Genomic DNA, 20,035 nt, shown 5'->3' with positions numbered 1-20,035 from the left:
GCAACTCTATCCGCACCCATTCATTTAATCAGCCCCTGATTTCATGAAATATGCATGGGGTAGCAGCAGGCGCTGTGCAGGGAGCTTTGGGTTTCCATGGGATGCCGGTCGCTACGGAGAAGGCATCCAGAATATGCATCGCTCCCAAACTGGCTCCCTGTGTCTCACCCACTGCAGTGAATCATTGCATCACAACTCTGAAATTTCAGACTGAGAATCTCCGACATCAAGAGATGGCCTTAAATCTTCCTCAGCCCTGTTAAACCTGGCGATTCTGCGTTGGTACACGGAGTTAGACAGGGTGAGTGAACGGGTGAGGGAGTAAAAGTTCTTCTGCATAACCTGTTTGACGCCTTAAGGCCTTGTCGGGGTCACAGTGGGCGTAGGCTAAGGAATGTAGCTCAGATCCTTCTCCACAGCCAGCCTGCTTTACTCTGTCTGGAAAATCAGATCAAATACTTTATTCATTAGGTGTCATCACAGTTCCCCCATATTAGATAATGTGCAATAAGAGTCCTTTTAGCCACTGGGATATAGCATCTAAGGCACAGGAACAAAGCAGGACGTCCCAAGACTCAGACTCATGGTGAAGACCTCACTGTGACTCTGATGTTTTTGCAAATGAAAACGTATTCATACACATAAAAACAGGTTTTTCATTTTGCCTGTACACACAAATTGAAAGATAGACAATAAAGTTGACCTTGACTTTGAAATTCAGTCTGATTCCTAGCTAGCTCCGTTAGCTCGTCCATTTCATTAGCCAGGGATCTTACTTTGCCCACGATGAGACGGGGAGGACACAGCTTTTACTTCCTTTACTCCATAAGTTGTCTCCTCAGGTCCCCACCACCATGCAGGAGTGGTCAGTTGTCCCTGATGTACACAAGGCATGGATGCACCTCAGCAGCAACACAACGGCAAAAATACACGGACAATCTCTCTCCCCAAGAAGGTTTACAGAAGGCACGGCTTAATAAGTTAATTTACGAAAAGAAAAATAACAAGTAAGATCAAATAGGAAAGCTACAAGGTTGAAGCATCACACTAGAGGTCAACATCCTACATGTTATCCCAGCGGTGTCAACCTCATCCTCTCCAGGATTACGATGCAGGTGATTCCAGTATACCTTTTTTTTTTTTACTGAGGCAGTCCTAATGTTTCAATTCAGGAGCACTCCTGCCTGGATGCCATCTGGGCTTTCCCCCATCTGCACCGGCTCAGCTGCCAGCAAATATCTTCCTCTGTACGGGGAGGAGTAAGGAATGGAAACGGCGCTCTGATCTTCTTCTGTCTGACTGCAGAAGGCTGTCATGTGTAGAAGGAATCCAGTATCTGAGACGGTACAGTATGTCAGGATTTAATTGTGTCCACAAGTACAACAGGGCCTTTAAACACCTCCATTGGACTCCTTTTTTCACTCCTGTGACATAGTGACATCACATTGTACGTGACAGGCTAAGGGGCGGGACATCTCTAAGCGGTTGACCAATCATGTAAACAATTCACAGTAGAGGCACAAAACATATATGAACCTGAAATGAGCAGAATATATCCCCTATATGGTACGTTTGGTTTGTGAGAGGGTATAATTCATGTGCTTATTTATTTATCTGCTTATCATCATCATATATTTATTTTCTGTATTTATTTTATCATAAAATAATTACTTCCTTTATTTTATTTTTGTATTTATATGTATATATATAGGGCGGTGGTGGCGAAGTCCATAGGGGCTTGGCCTGGGAACTGGAAGGTCACCAGTTCAAGTCCCCGAAAGACCAAGTGCCACTGTGGTGTCCCTGAGCAAGACACTGGTTACCTACACTGTATATATGTATGTGTATCAATACATCTTTATTTGCAAAAACGTTCACATTTCTATTGATAGGGGGTCCAATTTGTCTGTGTATGTACGTCATATAAAGGGCTGTGTGAACATCAGTATGAGGAAGACTTTTGAAGGTTTTTTGGTTTTATGTTTCTGTGAGTATTTGTTAGAAACTGTGATTGACAGAATATTGCTTTTTATTTTACTTTCTTTATTGCTATTTTTATATTTTTGTTGGTAAAATAAAATGTTCTTTTCCTTGCTTCTTTCCAGCGTGGGCTACAAAAAAATATGTGTAATGCTTCGTTTTAAAAGAACTGCCATGTGTGGAATAAACAAACAAACAAATAAATAAATAATAAATAAATATATTTGATTGTGATGCCACCTGGAGGGGGTTAGGGGTGAAGGTTTGCAGCTTTGTCATGGAAGCTCAACCCTTGGTGCTGTAATGAAAAACTGTTGTATTAAGTTACATAATAAACCACCTTGAGCATCAGAGTACATGTGACTCCATCTGGATCAGCAGATAGTGCCTCAACTTCCCGTAGTCTCCACGGACCCGAGTGCTCTCCTGAGTGTTGGGTTGAAAGCAGAGACATAAGGCTGTTCTCTAAACTGTACAGATCCTTAACCTCTCCTCCGTCTCTGCAATATGAGCATTAATGATGCACGGGGGAAGAAATCTGACACAAAAGGCGTGTTTAAATGCCCAAGAGGATGAGCTACACGGGGACAGAAGTGCTTGAAGCGTTCCTTCTCCACATCTATTGCTTCAAGGTATTCCAGCATCAGCAGTGGCTTTGATAACCCAGGTGAACGTCCCTGACTGTCCCTTTATCCCCGGCATTATGGGGGAGCGTTTCAAAGATGGGAGGCACAGCAGGGGGCATGTGCTGCCTTCATGGTTTCACTGCAGGGACAGTATGTCAGATGAGTCAGGAGAGAACCACGTCTGTTGTTAAAGCCTTGCTTCTCATATGGGACACTTAGGGAGAGATATGTTAAAGGAACAGACACTTCACTCTAAGGATATCTATGTGAAACACTCATTTTGTTTTACCATAAGACAACTGTAATATGTCATCAGATATGAAGGGAAATTAAAATACTGGCTTCTCTTATAAATGCTACTCACTAAGTTTTTTTACATTTTGTCTGTCAACGGCATTATGCCACCTGGGCGCCTCCCTAGGGAGGTGTTCCAGGCACGTCCAGCTGGGAAGAGACCGAGGGGTAGACCTAGGACCAGGTGGAGGGATTTTATCTCTTCGCTGGCCTGGGAGCGCCTTGGAATCCCCCAGTCAGAGCTGGTTGATGTGGCCAGGGAAAGGAAAGTTTGGGGCTCTCTGCTGGAGCTGTTACCTCCGCGACCCTGACGGAAAAGCGGGAGAAGATGGATGGATGGATGGATGGATGGATGGATGGATGGTCTGTCAACGGCCATTTTTAAAACTGAGGGATGCCAGAGATTTAAAGAAATTGGCACGCTAACACAGCATGCTGCAGGCGTGGAACAAGCAAACGAAACTGGATCAACAAACGTAACATTAGATCCTTGGATTCTGACCAAACCCCAAAACCTCAGTGAGAGCAGAGGTAAAACATATTTGTGTAAGCTGACTGAAGGGAAAAGCTAACGTTAGGCTATAAAGGAACTACAGCACGGTCACATGACTTCACGTCTCTACCGCTAAGCTAAAGGAGGCTAATGTTGGGCTATAAAGGAACTACAGCACGGTCACATGACTTCACGTCTCCACCGCTAAGCTAAAGGAGGCTAATGTTGGGCTATAAAGGAACTACAGCACGGTCACATGACTTCACGTCTCCACCGCTAAGCTAAAGGCGGCTAATGTTGGGCTATAAAGGAACTACAGCACGGTCACATGACTTCATGTCTCCACCGCTAAGCTAAAGGAGGCTAATGTTGGGCTATAAAGGAACTACAGCACGGTCACATGACTTCACGTCTCCACCGCTAAGCTAAAGGAGGCTAATGTTGGGCTATGAAGGAACCACAGCACGGTCACATGACTTCATGTCTCCACTGCTAAGCTTAAGGCGGCTAATGTTGGGCTATAAAGGAACCACAGCACGGTCACATGACTTCACGTCACCACCGCTAAGCTAAAGGAGGCTAATGTTGGGCTATAAAGGAACTACAGCACGGTCACATGACTTCACGTCACCTACGCTTAGCTAAAGGTGGCTAATGTTGGGCGTGATGACGTTTATCCTGCTATTTCGCATTGAAAGGAGCCAGTTGATGTGGTTTAAGAAACTAGAAAGGATACTGGAAGGGATCAAGAGGCAGACCCAGGACCAGTTGGATCTCCTTGGAACCCGTCTGTCAGAGCTGGTTTATGTAGCCAAGGAAAGGGAAGTCTGCGGCGCTCTGCTGGAACTGCTTCCTCTGCATCCTGACTCCGGATAACCTGAATTTAATCCCAAAATGCTGTTACTTTTTACACATAATGCTTTACAAGTAGGGAGACAACAAGAATGCCTTCTACTACAACTACTGTTATTGGCGTTACTGTACATTAATTTACATTACTTCTCACCTCTGTTTGGAGGCAGGCTTGTACACCTTTAAACACTTCCTAAAGATGAAATTTCTCCAGAAAGAAGAGGTGGGGGATCTCTCAGATGAAACAGAAGATCTCTTTCTCTACTGAAACACTGCAGTGTCTCGGTGAGATGCTGATGGATTATTGTTTGGTTTGAATCTGGGCAGAGGGCCACGTCTCTGTGGTTGATGTTTCCAGTCTGGAGCTCTCCGAACACACCTACATACATCTTCCTGAAGGTCGTCCTTTATTCTGAGAAAATAGTGGTGCATAACTGTGGAAAATATGCTCGGGAATGGGTTGAATTGCGGACACAAGGAAACCCTTGGCAGTATAGTGTCTCCCTTCTTAATTTGTAGCCCTGGAAAGCAGTGCCAATAAACACAGTAAAGGAAGCAGGAATGTTTTGATATAACTCCCTGTTTTTCCAGTATGAGCATTGGTGAAAGTCTGAACTTTTATCTAAATAAAACCCCTCCTATGGTGGAATTAAGTGTCATTAATCGTCATTATATGGGTATTTAAATTAGAGAAGAATGGAAGTAGCCTCGATGAAAACCAAAAAGAAAAATCACCCCGTAATGCTTTGAGCTCTTCTGCTTCGTTAAGTTTTTCTTAGTCAGCGCTGTGTTTCTGTTTAAAGACAAGGTTTCTAAGTGATGATGATGGACAGGCATAAACAACGGAACTAATCCAGACCTCAAATTATGCAAAGCATGTCAGTCATAGCTAAATTAGTTTTAAGCACCTGGGCAAATTCTAATGCAACTGTCTGATCAGATTTCCGTCTTGTTTCCTCGCCTCCTCGTTCATCAGGTTTGGCAGCGTCACAATTTATAACTCAACTACTTTATTAACAGCATCATTATTTAGGGTTTTCTAAACAAACTGTAGCATGGGTGTTGTACAAGTCAATCAAAAATGAAGATAAAACATCCCAAAAAAGATGTATCAGTTGTCACAGATGTTTTTAATATCAGTGTGAATGCATAGATCTCAATGTCAGCACAAACCACAAACACGCCCCTAAAAAAAACACAGTTCATCTTTGAAGTGTTATTTTTGGCATGCAACATCGTCTGACAGAAAGGAGGCTGACGATCTGGAATCTGTGAGCTCATCTGGTATTAAGGACAGGCCCGCTTACAGTAAGCGAGATGTTCTAATTAAAAGGTAGACACATTAGAAAGCAGCACACCAGATCAAAGGCTTCGGCTAATTAGCGCCGACACCGCTTCCAAACCGCTTCGGTTCAAACACGTCCAGAACACGGCGAAGGCAATGGTAGACAGAGTTTCATTATTAAAACATTCACAGCCACATTTACATCTTCTCTTAAGTAGGAGAACTGTACTGTAAGAGGAACAGTACAACCTTCAGGAAAATCATTCACAACTGTTAAACATGAGCTGCACAGAATATTAGTAGAAAAAAGTGATCAACGGTTAACCCTGACGAATGAAACACTCTCTAATGAATAATGAACTATTTAATGATCACAAAAAGATCTAGAGGTCAACACATGTATGCACGAGGATTAAGACCAAATGTGATTATTTTTGTTCTGATATTAAAACTCTGAGAAAAACGCAGAATCATTATTTCCACAGAAGTCTGACTTTCATCTCTGAATACTGTTGTTTTTTTTCCTGAGATTTCCAATCATTTCTACTCAAAATTTTGAAAATTATTGGCATCTGCACAGATTAGAAGAAGTCATGACAAACTCTGATGAGTGAAACGCTGTGAAAAAACAATTTAAGGATCACAAAATATATCTGGGGTCAACACACTGTTATGGAAGAGGATGAGTTCTGAGAATAAAGCAGGAATTCTGAGGAAAAGGGCAGAATACATTTTCCTCAGAATTCGGACTTCAAGCTCCGAAATGTTCAGATTTTTGACTTTTTTCCCTCAGAATTCATTTTTTTCATCCGATTTTTTTTTGACCCAGAATTCTGGCTCTTTTTTTAATCTCAGAAATGTTCAGATTTGGAATTTTCTCAGACATTTTCAAAATTCCTACTTTAATTTCCTCAGAATTCTGTTTGTTTTTCCTAAAAATGTGTTCAGAATTTTGACTTTTTCTCAGAATTCAGACTTTTCGAAAAAATAATCAGATTCTTTAATTTCAATATTCTGCCTTTTTTCTCAAAATTCAGATTTTTTCTCAGGATTCTGACTTTTATCTCGAACTCCATTTCCAAATCTCAAAAATGTTTCTAGCTATGGCTCTAATCCTCCTCTGTACACTATGAATAATACAAATACATTCAGGTTAAAAATCCCCATGAGATTAGGTTTGAAAGTTACAGTTTTAAGGTGCTTTTTCCTGGGTTTCACATCTACATTTAATAAGAGGATAATTAATATAATTCCCATGTTTCTAAAAGAGCTTCAAACCTCTTTACAATATCATAGCATTTGATATATTTCACAAATCCTTACATTTCCTGAGATGAAAGAAGACTCTTCTTAAAAGCTTCCCAAACAATCATTAAACATAATACCCTTCATTCTCCAACTTGTGGTAATTACAATTAATGAACTGCAGTATACTTTTGTTCTCCTTGTGGGATTGTTCCCTTTGATTAATGGCCAACTTATTGAATAAAACTGTAAACATAAATTCCCAATCTTGTTCAATTAAATGTGCAATGAAGCACTGGGTAACGCCCAGATGAAAAACAAACCCCTGTCTGTGTGCAGCAACAACCCGGCACCACCATCAGAGCTCTCACTGCACAATTTAAAGTTACTTCAGTGCCTTCGCGTGTTACACCTGCAGAGGACACACCTGTTAGTGTTAGTGGCAGGATCAGTGCGTCTCAGACAGCAGTGAATGTCGATGCAGAACCAGAGCTGCTCATCATGCTGGTCACCAGAGACGATGACCCCTCCCCCTCCAGAGCCTCTGGTCCAATCAGGCCCTGCCGGTGCAGGTTGAGGATGGAGTCGGCGATGATGCGGGCCGTTCTCTTCTGGTATCCCCCCGATGTCACCATGAGTATCGGGATGCCTCGACGCCTCGCAGCCCTGAACACAATCTCATCTCTCTTAACGATGCCCTGAGGAAATAGAATCCACTTTCAGAATCTCCATGTTTTAGATAACTATCCAAACCCAGGTCTGACGGAGCAGGTGCAGTACCTGTGGAGATATGGAGAGTCCTCCAAGCGGGTCCCCATCCAAGATGTCTGTCCCCGCGTTGTAGACGAGGATGTCGGGTCGGACCTCGTTCAGCGTTCCTTCTGTGTGAAGCTCCACCTTCTGAAGATACTCCGAGTCTTCAGTGCCCCAGTCCAGCTCCACCTTCCTCTTTATGGCTTCTGGACATAATTGATATCCACAATGACTGTCATCAGTTAGCCAACCCACACAGAATACTGCGTATACAATTTCCATATACGTAGTGCTGCCTTTAAGCCCTGGAAAACTTTGAGGTTTGTTTAAAATCTAATTATTTACAATTGTATGTACATTGCAATAATGCCCATTTGAAATACTACCTGCAGTGCAAGAAAGCCATTCACGCTTTATGCATTGTGACAGTAAATTACCAACCTTACTGCCACTGTCTTCCTTGGCTGTGGTTTAACTTAGCGTACAAATCTGAATTTGAACACTATATGAAGGCTTATAATTGTTGCAGTATTTCATGGAGGAGGATTTCTTTCAACACAGAGTAAAGGCAAACTGATTTCTGCTAACTGTGTTCCTTTGATCCCACAGGTAAGAATTGTGTTTTTTCCCATTAAGAAAACTCAAATCTGCGGCACCTTTATAATTAATTAGTATGTACATGTTCAATAATTAATGCAAACGATGAAACACTTTAATAAGGAGAGAAAACGTTCCAAATTTCAAACAGAATAAAGCTGCAAAAGCAGGATAAAAACGCAAATTCTAATTTCAAACAGATTTCTTGGTAGTCTTCATCATTTTTCAAGACTTGATTAATAAAAAAAGGGTTGAATTTGGGATTGTGAATTTCGGTCACCAGAGTTTTGCTGGAATGGGAGCCAAATGGCAACATGTGGCCAGTCAGATCAGCTTTAATGCAATGACAGATTAGATTGTGTAAAAAGCAGCGATTATAGTGTTGCGCAGACTGCTGCATGACAGCTTTCCTACTGAGGTCTAATAGAGAGAGTGTACTGCAGAGGGAAATCATAGCATACTTTAGTGCAATGTTGGATCTGAGCTACAGGCAGTCCTACTCAAATGTCAACTTCATGGTTTTATCATCAGGAGACGTGCAGGGCTTTTTTTGTCACCGATATGCGTCACACCTGAGCAGGGACGAAGGCTTATTACGCCCTCTTTCCGGCTTGAAAAAGTTTGTTTTTACTCTGAGCAAAGCAGTAGTGCCAATAGGCGTGTGTACATCAGTAAACAGTCAACTTGGCATGTGGACGGCCGCTTTTGGAACTGCAAATGTTGTATTTCCCCCAGAAAAAGTCCTGAAGCGTTGCGCTCCGGCAGCTCTTCATATTGAAACGTAGCCCAAAGCAGCAGGGTCACAATCCCTTAATCCTATAATCGGTGTTTGCACTGTGCCTCCCACTATAAGCATACGAGCAACATTATCACATGGCTTAGTTAAATATTCGATTCTGATTGGTCAATTCTGACATTCCAGAGGTTTTATTTTCACTAACAGACCGTTGCTAAGGAGAACAGACCGTTGCTAGGGAGAACAGACCGCTGCTAAGGAGAACAGACCGTTTTTAGGGAGAACAGACCGTTGCTAGGGAGAACAGACCATTGCTAGGGAGAACAGACCGTTTTTAGGGAGAACAGACCGTTACTAGGGAGCACACATAGTTGCTAGGGAGAACAGACCGTTACTAGGGAGAACAGACAGTTGCTAGGGAGAACAGACCGTTACTAGGGAGAACAGACTGCTGCTAGGGAGAACAGACCATTACTAGGGAGAACAGACCGTTACTAGGGAGAACAGACCATTACTAGGGAGAACAGACCATTACTAGGGAGAACAGACCATTACTAGGGAGAACAGATCGTTACTAGGGAGAACAGACCATTACTAGGGAGAACAGACCATTACTAGGGAGAACAGACCGTTACTAGGGAGAACAGACCGTTACTAGGGAGCACAGACCGTTACTAGGGAGAACAGACAGTTACTAGGGAGAACAGACCATTGCTAGGGAGAACAGACCGTTACTAGGGAGAACAGACCATTCTAAGGAGAACAGACCATTGCTAGGGAGAACAGACCGTTACTAGGGAGAACAGACCGTTACTAGGGAGAACAGACCATTCTAAGGAGAACAGACCATTGCTAAGGAAAACAGACCGTTACTAGGGAGAACAGACCATTGCTAAGGAGAACAGACCGTTACTAGGGAGAACAGACTGCTGTTACGGAGAACAGACCATTGCTAGGGAGAACAGACCGTTACTAGGGAGAACAGACAGTTGCTAGGGAGAACACACCGTTACTAGGGAGAACAGACCTCTGAAAAGGAGGATCGACAGATTATATGCAGTCATATCATTTCTTTACTTGGCCAGTAAGAACTTAACTTTAGCTCTCGCCTCCCAGTGAGCATCTCAAATGATGACGTTAAATTAAAGGAAATAATTGACATATATTTTCATATAGAAAGCCGTGCTGTGACTCTCCAGATAACACACATGATAATCAACTTCCACCACTCCTACCTATGTGGATGATAACATATTATATATATTAAGGTTATCAAATGTCTATAAATTCAAAGGTTAAAAAGCAAGGCTGGAGGAAATGGGCGATGCTTTCACTCACTTTTGGCAAAACTGTCCCCGGGATAAATGTAGCGATTGTACACATCCATGATGAACACTCGTTTGTCGTCCAAGAAATCACGCTCGTGTCCGTTCCCCTACGACAGAGCGGAAACACAAGCTATAACAAAATGTAATATTGTTATTTTACGTCTATACATCAATTGGATCATTATTGTTTAGTTGTGTGGATAAGCAACACAGCTGCTAAGGCCATCATTTCAATTGATGTGCAAACAAGGCACTTTAAGTGTCACGTTTCAGGGATGTAATTAGGACTTTACTGCATATCCTCAATATTTCTCTGTGCCTCATTATCTGCTGAGAGGGGCACTCCAGGCCCACCTGGATACAGATTTTGCTCTTTTGTTCTCCATGAATTATTCACTCAGCATCTTTATTGATGCCCTGCATGTGTCAATAGGTAAAAGCTCGTCATTACCCATAAGCTATACCTCAAGAAACAAAGCTGTGTTCCTGGAAGAAAAAGGATCAGTAATTGTCATTCTGCAACACAGGGTTTATATAGCCCAATATCATAAATCACAAAGTTAAATAAATCAACTTCACTTGACTAGGATGTTCAGCCATAAAGTCAAACTGAACAATATACACAGTATAGATTATTAGCTGGGATAATTTGATGATTTCAACTGTTAACTTGTCTAGTAGAACATGACAATCCCTCAGGGAGACTTTAAGCAACATTATTACACAGCTAAGTTGAATACTCAATTGTGATTGGTCAATTTGGTCAGAGGGAAGTAAACACTAAGGGACACTAGACGATGACGGACAGGAAGTCAACACTAAAGGGAACAGCAGAAGAAGACAGCCAGGAAGTAAACACTAAAGGGAACAGCAGAAGAAGACAGACAGGAAGTAAACACTAAAGGGAACAGCAGACGATGACGGACAGGAAGTAAACACTAAAGGGAACAGCAGAAGAAGACAGACAGGAAGTAAACACTAAAGGGAACAGCAGAAGAAGACAGACAGGAAGTAAACACTAAAGGGAACAGCAGAAGAAGACAGACAGGAAGTAAACACTAAAGGGAACAGCAGAAGAAGACAGACAGGAAGTAAACACGAAAGGGAACAGCAGAAGAAGAGAGACAGGAAGTAAACACCAAAGGGAACAGCAGATGAAGACAGACAGGAAGTAAACACCAAAGGGAACAGCAGAAGAAGACAGACAGGAAGTAAACACTAAAGGGAACAGCAGAAGAAGACAGACAGGAAGTAAACACCAAAGGGAACAGCAGAAGAAGACAGACAGGAAGTAAACACTAAAGGGAACAGCAGAAGAAGACAGACAGGAAGTAGACACCAAAGGGAACAGCAGAAGAAGACAGACAGGAAGTAAACACTAAACGGAACAGCAGAAGAAGACAGACATGAAGTAAACACCAAAGGGAACAGCAGAAGAAGACAGACAGGAAGTAAACACTGCAGGGAACAGCAGAGTGTGTGTGTGTGTGTGTGTGTGTGTGTGTGTGTGTGTGTGTGTGTGTGTGTGTGTGTGTGAGTTGTAACAGCACTTCAAACACCTCTCAGTGATAACAAGGTCATACCCACAAGGCGCTGACATTACTGCAGACGACCCGGGGATAGTCAGTCATTATCTGACGCCGGTATGCACTCAACTGTTTTCCAGAGCAGGTTTTTTCTGAAACATTTCACTGATTATGACACTGAGGGCCAATTTGGTCTGCAGGGAGCCGTATCGATCGTGGTGGTGGTGAAAGAGGGGTAATCTATGTTGGTTCCTGAGCAGTGCTGCACATTGACACAGAAAGAGGTAATGGTATCGGCTCACCTGATGAGCATCCAGATCGATGATGGTCGCCCTGGAGATGCCTTCCACTCTCTCAAACAGAAACTGGGAGACAGATGGGAAAATGTTTGCTCTCTCTCTCCGAAGACGACACGTTCACAGTGCAGTATTTTTGATGCATACGAGGAAGACCCATCCCTTCTTCCATCCTATACCATATCTTGGCAAACGATGGGAAAAGTTCCTGTTCTTTTATATTTTGAAACGTCAACACTATGAATGTTAAACTAACTACTGTAAATTATCAAATATCTTACCTTGATGGCCAGAGTGATGTCAGCGTAGGCACAGAAGCCCCCTCCTCTGTCGCCGGAGCAGTGGTGAAAGCCTCCTCCTGGGGAACAGAAAGCTCTGTCTCAGAGTCAGGACATCATCATGAGCATGTGTATGCACAACTAAGAAATCTAATTAACACCCATAATTAGTGTAATTGAGTTCTAAGCAGTTTATAATAACAACTGCTGTTCCCCTGTGTCACAGTGTTGATGCTGAAATGCCACTACAATGAGCAGTAATGTACAGCATGAGGTAGATCTTGTTGCGATGTTTGTGAAGATGATGAAGAAGTCTCCGGAGACACCAGCTTGTATATAATAAGGTTTATTACAACAGCATAGTATCATACCCCAACACGGGCAATACGGGGTTCCCAGAGCCAATTGTGGAAGTCCCCCAGAACTCTCTTTGTGCATTCAATTTATAGGAGAAATGTGTGTGCGTGTCCAATGTGTGTGTGTGACTAAAGGCGATGTTCTATAAGAATGTGTACCCAAAGGAGAGATATACGTTGTCTTTTTCTTACTCATCCATGGAGGCGCTCTGACGTATTCCAGAGGTTTGTTATACAACACCCTGTTGCACAACATCACTCTCTGCACTCTCTATGACCTCAGAGAGTAGCTAACTGTATATGAACAGATTTAACTATCTGTACATCGGATCAGATTTAATACACCACAAGCACAAGGATGAAAACATGGGAGGATAACCATTGAATCACGTCATTACATGATTTAGTTGAATACTTTACTCTGGTTGGTCAATTACGACATTCCACAGTCTGCTCTTTTTTGCTAGCAGACCGTTGTTAAGGAGAACAGGCCGTTGCTAAAGAGGATCAAGGGCTGTATGCAGTCATATTAATCCACTGAGAGTTGTCCCGTAAGTTTAACGTCAGCTGTATGCAACAAACATCCCGATCAGAAAACTCTGTGGAAGACTTTTGGAATAATTTCTATCAGAGAGCAGGAAACTTTAGATAACACTGAAGGGAACAGCAGAGGACACAGGAACACGGTATGGGCTCTCATAATGTATCAACGTATCTACATCTGTCTGATTATTTCTATTGGTTTCTGTACTAGAAACTCACTCACCCACGTTCAAAGCCCAGCCTCGGTCAATAGCCAGTTTTCCAGCCTTTGGTAAAAAGAAATGACCATTTTAATCCATTTACGATAACTTGAATAAAATGAGTGAAACAGAATATCACAAGACACAATTAAGAGTGATATTTTCCAATTACCACGAAGCAAGACTTATTAAGAGGTTTTTTCATTCACTAGAAAGGATGTGTGTTTGGTAAAGAAATGGAAAAGCAGATTCCAGATAACAGGAAACACGAAGAGAAGATGAGGGTCTCAGATAGCTACCATTATGGTTCCTCCGGTCTGCGTCCGCAAAGGCCTCAACACGCTCCGCTGCACCAGGAAATTAGGCATGAAGAGGAGAGGTGGGATTTCCGTGATCGTAGCCACCACCAGAGACCACTGAGATAAATGGAAAACACAATTAGTGACGGTTAAAAGATGGGACTTCATTCCAAAACCATACATTGAACTCAGTTGAGTAATACAAATAAAGTGTAATGTAGGTGGTTCCACAGGTCAATCCAACAAACTGCATTTAAACAAAGTTAACTTGGATAAGACAACATTTAATTTATTGTAGAACACTGGGACTGAAGTCATTTTGAATACTTTTTGTGTATGGTGTCATTATTTTTTTGTTTGTGATATTTAATTATTTTTCTTATAATTTTTAATTTTTTTATTATATTTCAAATTTTCATTTCATTGTTTTTGTTTTTACATTTTTACTATGATTATTTTTAAATTTTATTTTGATATTTCTAATCTTAATTTTCTTGTTTTTCTTTCCTTTCAATTATTGTTTTATTTTGTGTGTGATCTTAATTTCATTGTTTCTTTTCATTTGAATTATTTATTTTATTTTCTGATCTACATTTACTTTATTTTATTTATTATTATTAAAATGTATTTATTTTTAATTGTTATATTTTACATTTGTATTTTATTGGCTTTTTCAGTTGAATTAATATTAATATACATTTTTTGTTGATATTTCTAATCTTCATTTGAGTGTTTTTTTCCTCTTTTAATTATTACATGTCATCCCCAGGCTTGCTCATTGGTGCTATCATTAAATGTCATACTGAGAGGAGTGTTGTGAGCGACCTTCAGTTTGCTGAGGTAGCGTTTGGTGTGCACCACCAGCAGATCCTCTTCTGAGGCTTCACGGGCTTCCACGATGTTCTCATCGGTGAGGAACTGCTCCTCTGAGACAAACACAGGGATCTGTTAGGATCTGTTAGGATCTGTTAGGAAGGATACATTTCTTTAGTACGGTTGATATGTAAATATTCACTGCTTATGTTTATCTCTAATTTAGATACAGTTGTATTTCATGAAGTCTTTAACTCATGTGTAATACCTGCTAACTTTCTGCTGCTGTGTCGAAAAAATGTCACACTTTAGTTTAATAAAGTATCTCTAATCTAATCTTAAAAATAACCCCTTTGACCACAGATTGCAACGGTAAACAAAACAAAATCAAGGTTTTCCTCCGTCAGCAGAGTCAGAGTTTGCACTCTTAGCTTCTGAATGATTTAATCAAGCTGCGTACGACACTTCCTCACTTCTGAATGAAGTTGTGCCAGCTAGCAGTTTCTGCCTGGCCTTGTCACCTGAGCCTGGCTTCATCTCCTGTACCTGCCTCCCTCAGCAACTGTTTCCTCCTCTATCAACAACTTCATCTCCCCTCTCCTCTCTTTGTTCTCCCACTCTCTGATCCCTCTGAGTGAGTCCCCGTACGTTGCCTCAGGGAGTTGTTCTCCCCATCTGTCACTCTGTTTCTCCTTATCCTCTCACCTTTCAAGAAGTGAATGACTTTCCCCCACTTCCCCGCATCAAACGGATGCAGCTTTTCGAGGCCCATGAAGGTGATGTTGTAGTCCGGGTGGTACACGATTGGCAAGCATGTCTGCGGGATGCGGGCGTACAGATCTGTGTGGTGAGAGCTGGAAAAGGAACGTAACATTTTTGCTTTAGGGCATTACATGGATTTATCAAAGGGGCCCTATAATGCTTTTGGGATTTTCCCTGTCCTGCAATGAGTTTTTTTTTGTGCCTGTAAATGGTTTGCAAAGGCTAAAATCCCAAAGTCCCTTCCATTGTTTACTTCCAGAACATGGTGACATCACAATTTAACACTCGTGCTTCTAATGGATAGCCCTCCAACATATTGTACGTGACCCTAACCCTAAGGGGCGGGACATCTTTAAGCGGTTGTCCAATCACAACAGAATCGCCAGCTAACCAATCAGAGCAGACTGGGCTCTGGTTTCAGACAGAAGGTGAAAAGAGGTGCTGCAGCACAGGCAGTATGAGAAACATAAAGAGCTTTCTGAACATTGAAGCATGGAGATATGTCCCAGGAGAGGCACAGTGATCGTAATCTTAGCTAAACTAAAAAGTTGTATACAGTTTGTTCCATTTCCCTGTCAACTGATGCAATACCAATCCTGGGCAATCTTCAGTCGGAGTCACTCACATTTTAGGAACAGTAATGAAATCCTCCTTGCAGCCAATATTCCAAGACATATTTGCCAAGAGGAACTAAAACTGTGTCTGCCTTCAGTGGAGCCACAGAGCATGAAACCTCAAAATGAGCCTAACATGTCCTCTTTAATCGGAGCGGCTTAATAAAGCATTCTTGGAAAAGTCATGGTGTTGGTTTGAGCTGCTCACCTTCCTTTGCCTTCCTTATCTTCTTTGTGAGACATGTTTTTCAGGCATTGCTACTTTCACCTGGGGAAAAAATAAAATGCATTGACATGTAGCTGATACAAAAATAAAAAGGAACTCCAATATATAAAATTTATTTTATATTTTCTTTCACTTTAATTAGTTAAATTATTATGTTTTTTAATATATAATATTTAGAGAGATTATAAACTGAGACACAATGCAACACGGATAATACAAATGAAGTGATAACAGTAATAAAAAGGCTGTTTAACCTTTGCAACTTTAAGTTTATCACTGCTTTAAACTGTACTATACATTCCCATATTATTAATCAATAATCTGGTTTTCAGCATTACTATATTTGTTAATGTTAATACACCCCTGTGAATAAACGCATTTCTACATCATTGTTTTGTTATAATTGTAGTACAATGTAATAGTTTATTACATTTGAGTTCTTATGTTTATACAAATATTTTTGTTTGATTTAATTAAGATTTATTTTACTTTATTTACCTTATTTTGTAGTATTTTCTTTTAGCGTCAGCAACTGTCAGGAAACACAAATCTCCCCTGATAAATAAATACAATTCGCAGTCCATTGTCGCGCATGCGCAGTGACGTGTACATTTTCAGAGACGCAACAGCACCATGCACGGCACAGGGAAGCGAAACACACACACACACACACACACACACACACTGCCTCCATACACGCGTCTGCAAGTGTCTAATGATGTGTCCCAGCTTATTTTAATGTTGAAGACACAACGTTAGCACGGTTACTGCCTGAAACAGACCGGAAGTGTTCCAGAGGACAGAAACTAGCCGCTTTCACTCACCTGTCACGACATGTGGAGCCTCTGGAAATAAGAAGTTACCGCAGACTGTCAATATATTTCCTTTCCGAAATGCTTTACCTCTGATTTCTCCTCAGGAATCTGCTGACAGAAACAAAAACGTATCTAATTGACAGTATTTCTTCACAGTGTCCGTCCTGCTGCTGCCCCGCTGCTACGCTCATTACGTAATCTACGTAGAATGCGCTCACGTAAACACACGCACATTTAAAGCAGAAGAAACACGAAGTCCAAACAGATCTCACTTTCAGATGTCTTTCTTCCTAAAGTATTCTCCCCGTGTTGCTAATGTAGCAGGCTGGACTGTGGGTCTTTATTTTGATCCTTCAAAATGTACCCTGCTTCAGGATTCAATATCCCTGCCTGTATAATAACATTGCGCAATATTTTCTAATGTGCAATTTACGCTTTATTTGATGTTTTTACAATTTATTTACTAATGTTTATTGGCTATTTCATTACTTTCATATGTTCACGTTTAAAAAAAAATTGACTGCTACTTTTTTTTTTTTTTTTTTACCTTGTTCTATTGTTTTTTACAGTTTGTATTGAATTGTTTAGGGTTAGGGTTAGGTGTGTGCTCTTCCTTTTTAAGCATACTCTTTTTTTTCTGTCCTTTAAGCAGAGTACTGATACCAAGACTTGGCTATCTTTCAAAATAAGATATTTACCTATTTTTTAATGCAAACATAGGATCCTATGCTATATCAGAAGCATGCAATTAAATACTAGCATACATTGTTATCCACTTCTGCAAAAGTAACCTGAAACAAAACTAGAGTACACCCTTTCATAACTACTTACTTGTAATCCATTACGCCCCAAGCGTGCATAGGAGAATCTCCCAGATTTTATACTCACTTTCAGCTGATATGGTTCTGGGTATTTGGACCATCAATAATCACATCTAGTTTTTTGACATTGTTCAGCAGAAAAAGCTCCTCGAGCAGAAAGCAGTGCTACGATAAGGCTTCCAAATATTGATTATTTCAACAGTTTAAAGATGACTTCTACATCTATTTCAAATCCTTTTCAAAATATAACTTTCCTCCTGTCTCAGAAATGTTGACTGTGTGACTGAAACTAAGGTGCACGTCCCGATGCTCACATTACCCCTGCTGAGTAAGAATGAATAGCATTAGTTGTTGTGTTTAGGTACAGCAGAGAATATCCAGAAATACTGCATACTGTGTATTACTGTAAAAATCAGAAGACACTCTAAACAATCCATCTTTCCTTGTTTTCCAAGGCTTTTAAGAACAAGTTAGAAAGCTTGACTGATAAGGGCCACTTGAGGGAGTCAGAATAATGAGTGGGACTTTTTTTTGAATGGAAAATTTGGCAGAACTTTGAGGAAAAAAGTGATCATTTTGAAGAAATAGTCAATTCAAAAAAGTTTGAATTTCGAGAAAAAATCTGAAGTTTGAAAAGAAAATATAAAGATGAAAAATTGGGAGACAAAAAGTGTGCATTTTTAAACGAAGTTAATTAGGGGCACATGAAGAAGGAATTAGAATAACGACAACAATTTTGAGACATTTCTAGAAGCTGAAATTCAGAACAAAATCCAGAAGTTTGAAAAAAATTGAGAATTTTTAGGAAAAAAGTCATAATTTAGAAAAAAGAGTTGGACATTTTTAAAGCCAACATTTAAAAAAGTCAGAAATTTGGAAAAAAGTCTAATTTTTTAAGACAAAAGTGATCATTTTGAAGAGATAATCAGAAATTCCAAAAAGTCGAAATTCGGAAAAAGAATTTGAAGTTTGAAAAATAATAGGGACCCTTTAATATATTATCCCATCTTTAGCATGAATACAGCGTTATACTGTAGCTGGTTGAGGTGGAGGGGATTCGATTTCTGCTCTTGAAGAAGCCATACTGGGAATTCCCGGGGGCTGCACGATAGCTGCCCACTGCTCCTAGTACTAGGATGGGTTAAATGCAGAGGACCAATTTCACTGTGTGTGCTCTGCTGTGTGCATGTATGTGACTAATAAAGAGGGTTTCATCCTCCCATTCTATCTATCTATGTTGTTTCATAATGAGCAACAAGGACTTAGCTAGGGAGTAATGAAATCCTCTTTACTTCAGCAACAGCCCAAATGTTCCAACAGGGATCAATAGCATTTCATCTAATCTGGTCTCAGTGGGAGAAATAATGTGCCCATAAAAGTCTCTTAAAGGCTGTGGTCTACTGTGTAATTGAGAAATCAAGAGCCCACACACCAATGGTTTTCACATTTATCTGCTATTGTAAATGTGAGTAGAGACGGAAACGTCAACCCTCTCTTGGGGAGTAATGGATTACCGCGTTAACTCATTAGCATACCAAAGAAAGATCCTTGTATTCCCTTACAGTTAGAAAGACTTGGATTATATTTCTAACGAGACAAAAAAAGGAGCTAATTCAAGTTCACTTCATTTGCTCTACATCGGTTTGGGACATGGCCAATGTACGACAAAACAAGTAAACTCCTTAACCCTTTGTCTATAGTATCTGGTTCAATTTGCAATCAAGCGCCTGCAATGTGATACTGGTAATTGCATCGGCTGTTATCCTGATAATCTGTATACAGATCAGGGTGGTTTGTAATCTAAAGGAACAACAACGAGGCTGCAGGATGACGGCAGGGCTTCGTGAGATCACCGCCTGGCTCGGGACATCAGATGATGTTTACGTCAGCGGGGCAGAGGGAGCACTGAGAGGCTTTGTTTCAGCTGGAGTGAAATGCAGAGTCTTCCAGCCTTCCTATGATGCTTCAGTGAAGTCCTAAAACAGCCGTGTCAAACTCAAGGCCCACATTTCAAATAAAAGTGCCTGAAACTGCTCCATTGGACTCCTCGGTTTACTTCCTGAGCACAGTGACATCACTACGGAACAACTTGCACTTATATTAGCTAGTGCTCCAACACACTGTAGGTGGTAGGCTAAAGTGGCTGGACATCTCGCTTTCACCCTCTGTCTGAAACCAGAGCCCAGTCAGCTCTGATTGGTTAGCTGGCCGGATCTGTTGTGATTGGTCAACCACGTACAGATGTCCCGCCCCTTAGCCTATCACGTCCAATGTGATCGGAGCGCTAACCAATAGGA

General features: G+C 41.0%; 1 protein-coding gene across 4 annotated transcripts; it reads right to left on the bottom strand.

Annotated features, from left to right (window-relative positions):
• Nucleotides 1-5,356: 5,356 nt before the first annotated feature.
• Nucleotides 5,357-17,208, bottom strand: hdac11 (histone deacetylase 11). 4 transcript variants are annotated; one of them, XM_063912006.1, is made up of 12 exons: nucleotides 17,190-17,208; nucleotides 16,927-17,025; nucleotides 16,085-16,144; nucleotides 15,206-15,354; nucleotides 14,513-14,613; nucleotides 13,688-13,804; nucleotides 13,412-13,454; nucleotides 12,293-12,369; nucleotides 12,018-12,080; nucleotides 10,200-10,296; nucleotides 7,556-7,734; nucleotides 5,357-7,473 (listed from the first exon to the last, which is right to left on the bottom strand). In XM_063912006.1, exons 3-12 carry the CDS (start codon nucleotides 16,117-16,119, stop codon nucleotides 7,234-7,236), a joined length of 1,101 nt encoding a protein of 366 aa, XP_063768076.1. In that variant the 5' UTR covers nucleotides 16,120-16,144; nucleotides 16,927-17,025; nucleotides 17,190-17,208; the 3' UTR covers nucleotides 5,357-7,233. The 4 variants fall into 4 exon arrangements, with proteins under 4 accessions (XP_063768076.1, XP_063768075.1, XP_063768074.1 ...); XM_063912005.1 differs by lacking the exon at nucleotides 17,190-17,208 and adding an exon at nucleotides 17,150-17,168; XM_063912004.1 differs by lacking the exon at nucleotides 17,190-17,208 and having other exon boundaries at nucleotides 16,927-17,143.
• Nucleotides 17,209-20,035: the final 2,827 nt, after the last annotated feature.

The sequence above is a fragment of the Eleginops maclovinus genome, chromosome 20 (genome assembly GCF_036324505.1).
Source record: "Eleginops maclovinus isolate JMC-PN-2008 ecotype Puerto Natales chromosome 20, JC_Emac_rtc_rv5, whole genome shotgun sequence".
NCBI lineage: Eukaryota > Metazoa > Chordata > Actinopteri > Perciformes > Eleginopidae > Eleginops > Eleginops maclovinus.
Note: the sequence above shows the minus strand (reverse complement) of the source record. Positions and strands in the feature narration are given on the sequence as shown.

Bases quoted from the DNA above. Each gene is read 5' to 3' on its own strand.
- hdac11 (XM_063912006.1), bottom strand. From the start codon at position 16,119: ATGTCTCACAAAGAAGATAAGGAAGGCAAAGGAAG. The intron at 13,805-14,512 runs GTCGCTCACAAC...CATTTATCTCAG, and splicing joins GCTACCTCAGCAAACTGAAG to TGGTCTCTGGTGGTGGCTAC. The intron at 7,474-7,555 runs GTACTGCACCTG...CTATTTCCTCAG, and splicing joins GACTCTCCATATCTCCACAG to GGCATCGTTAAGAGAGATGA.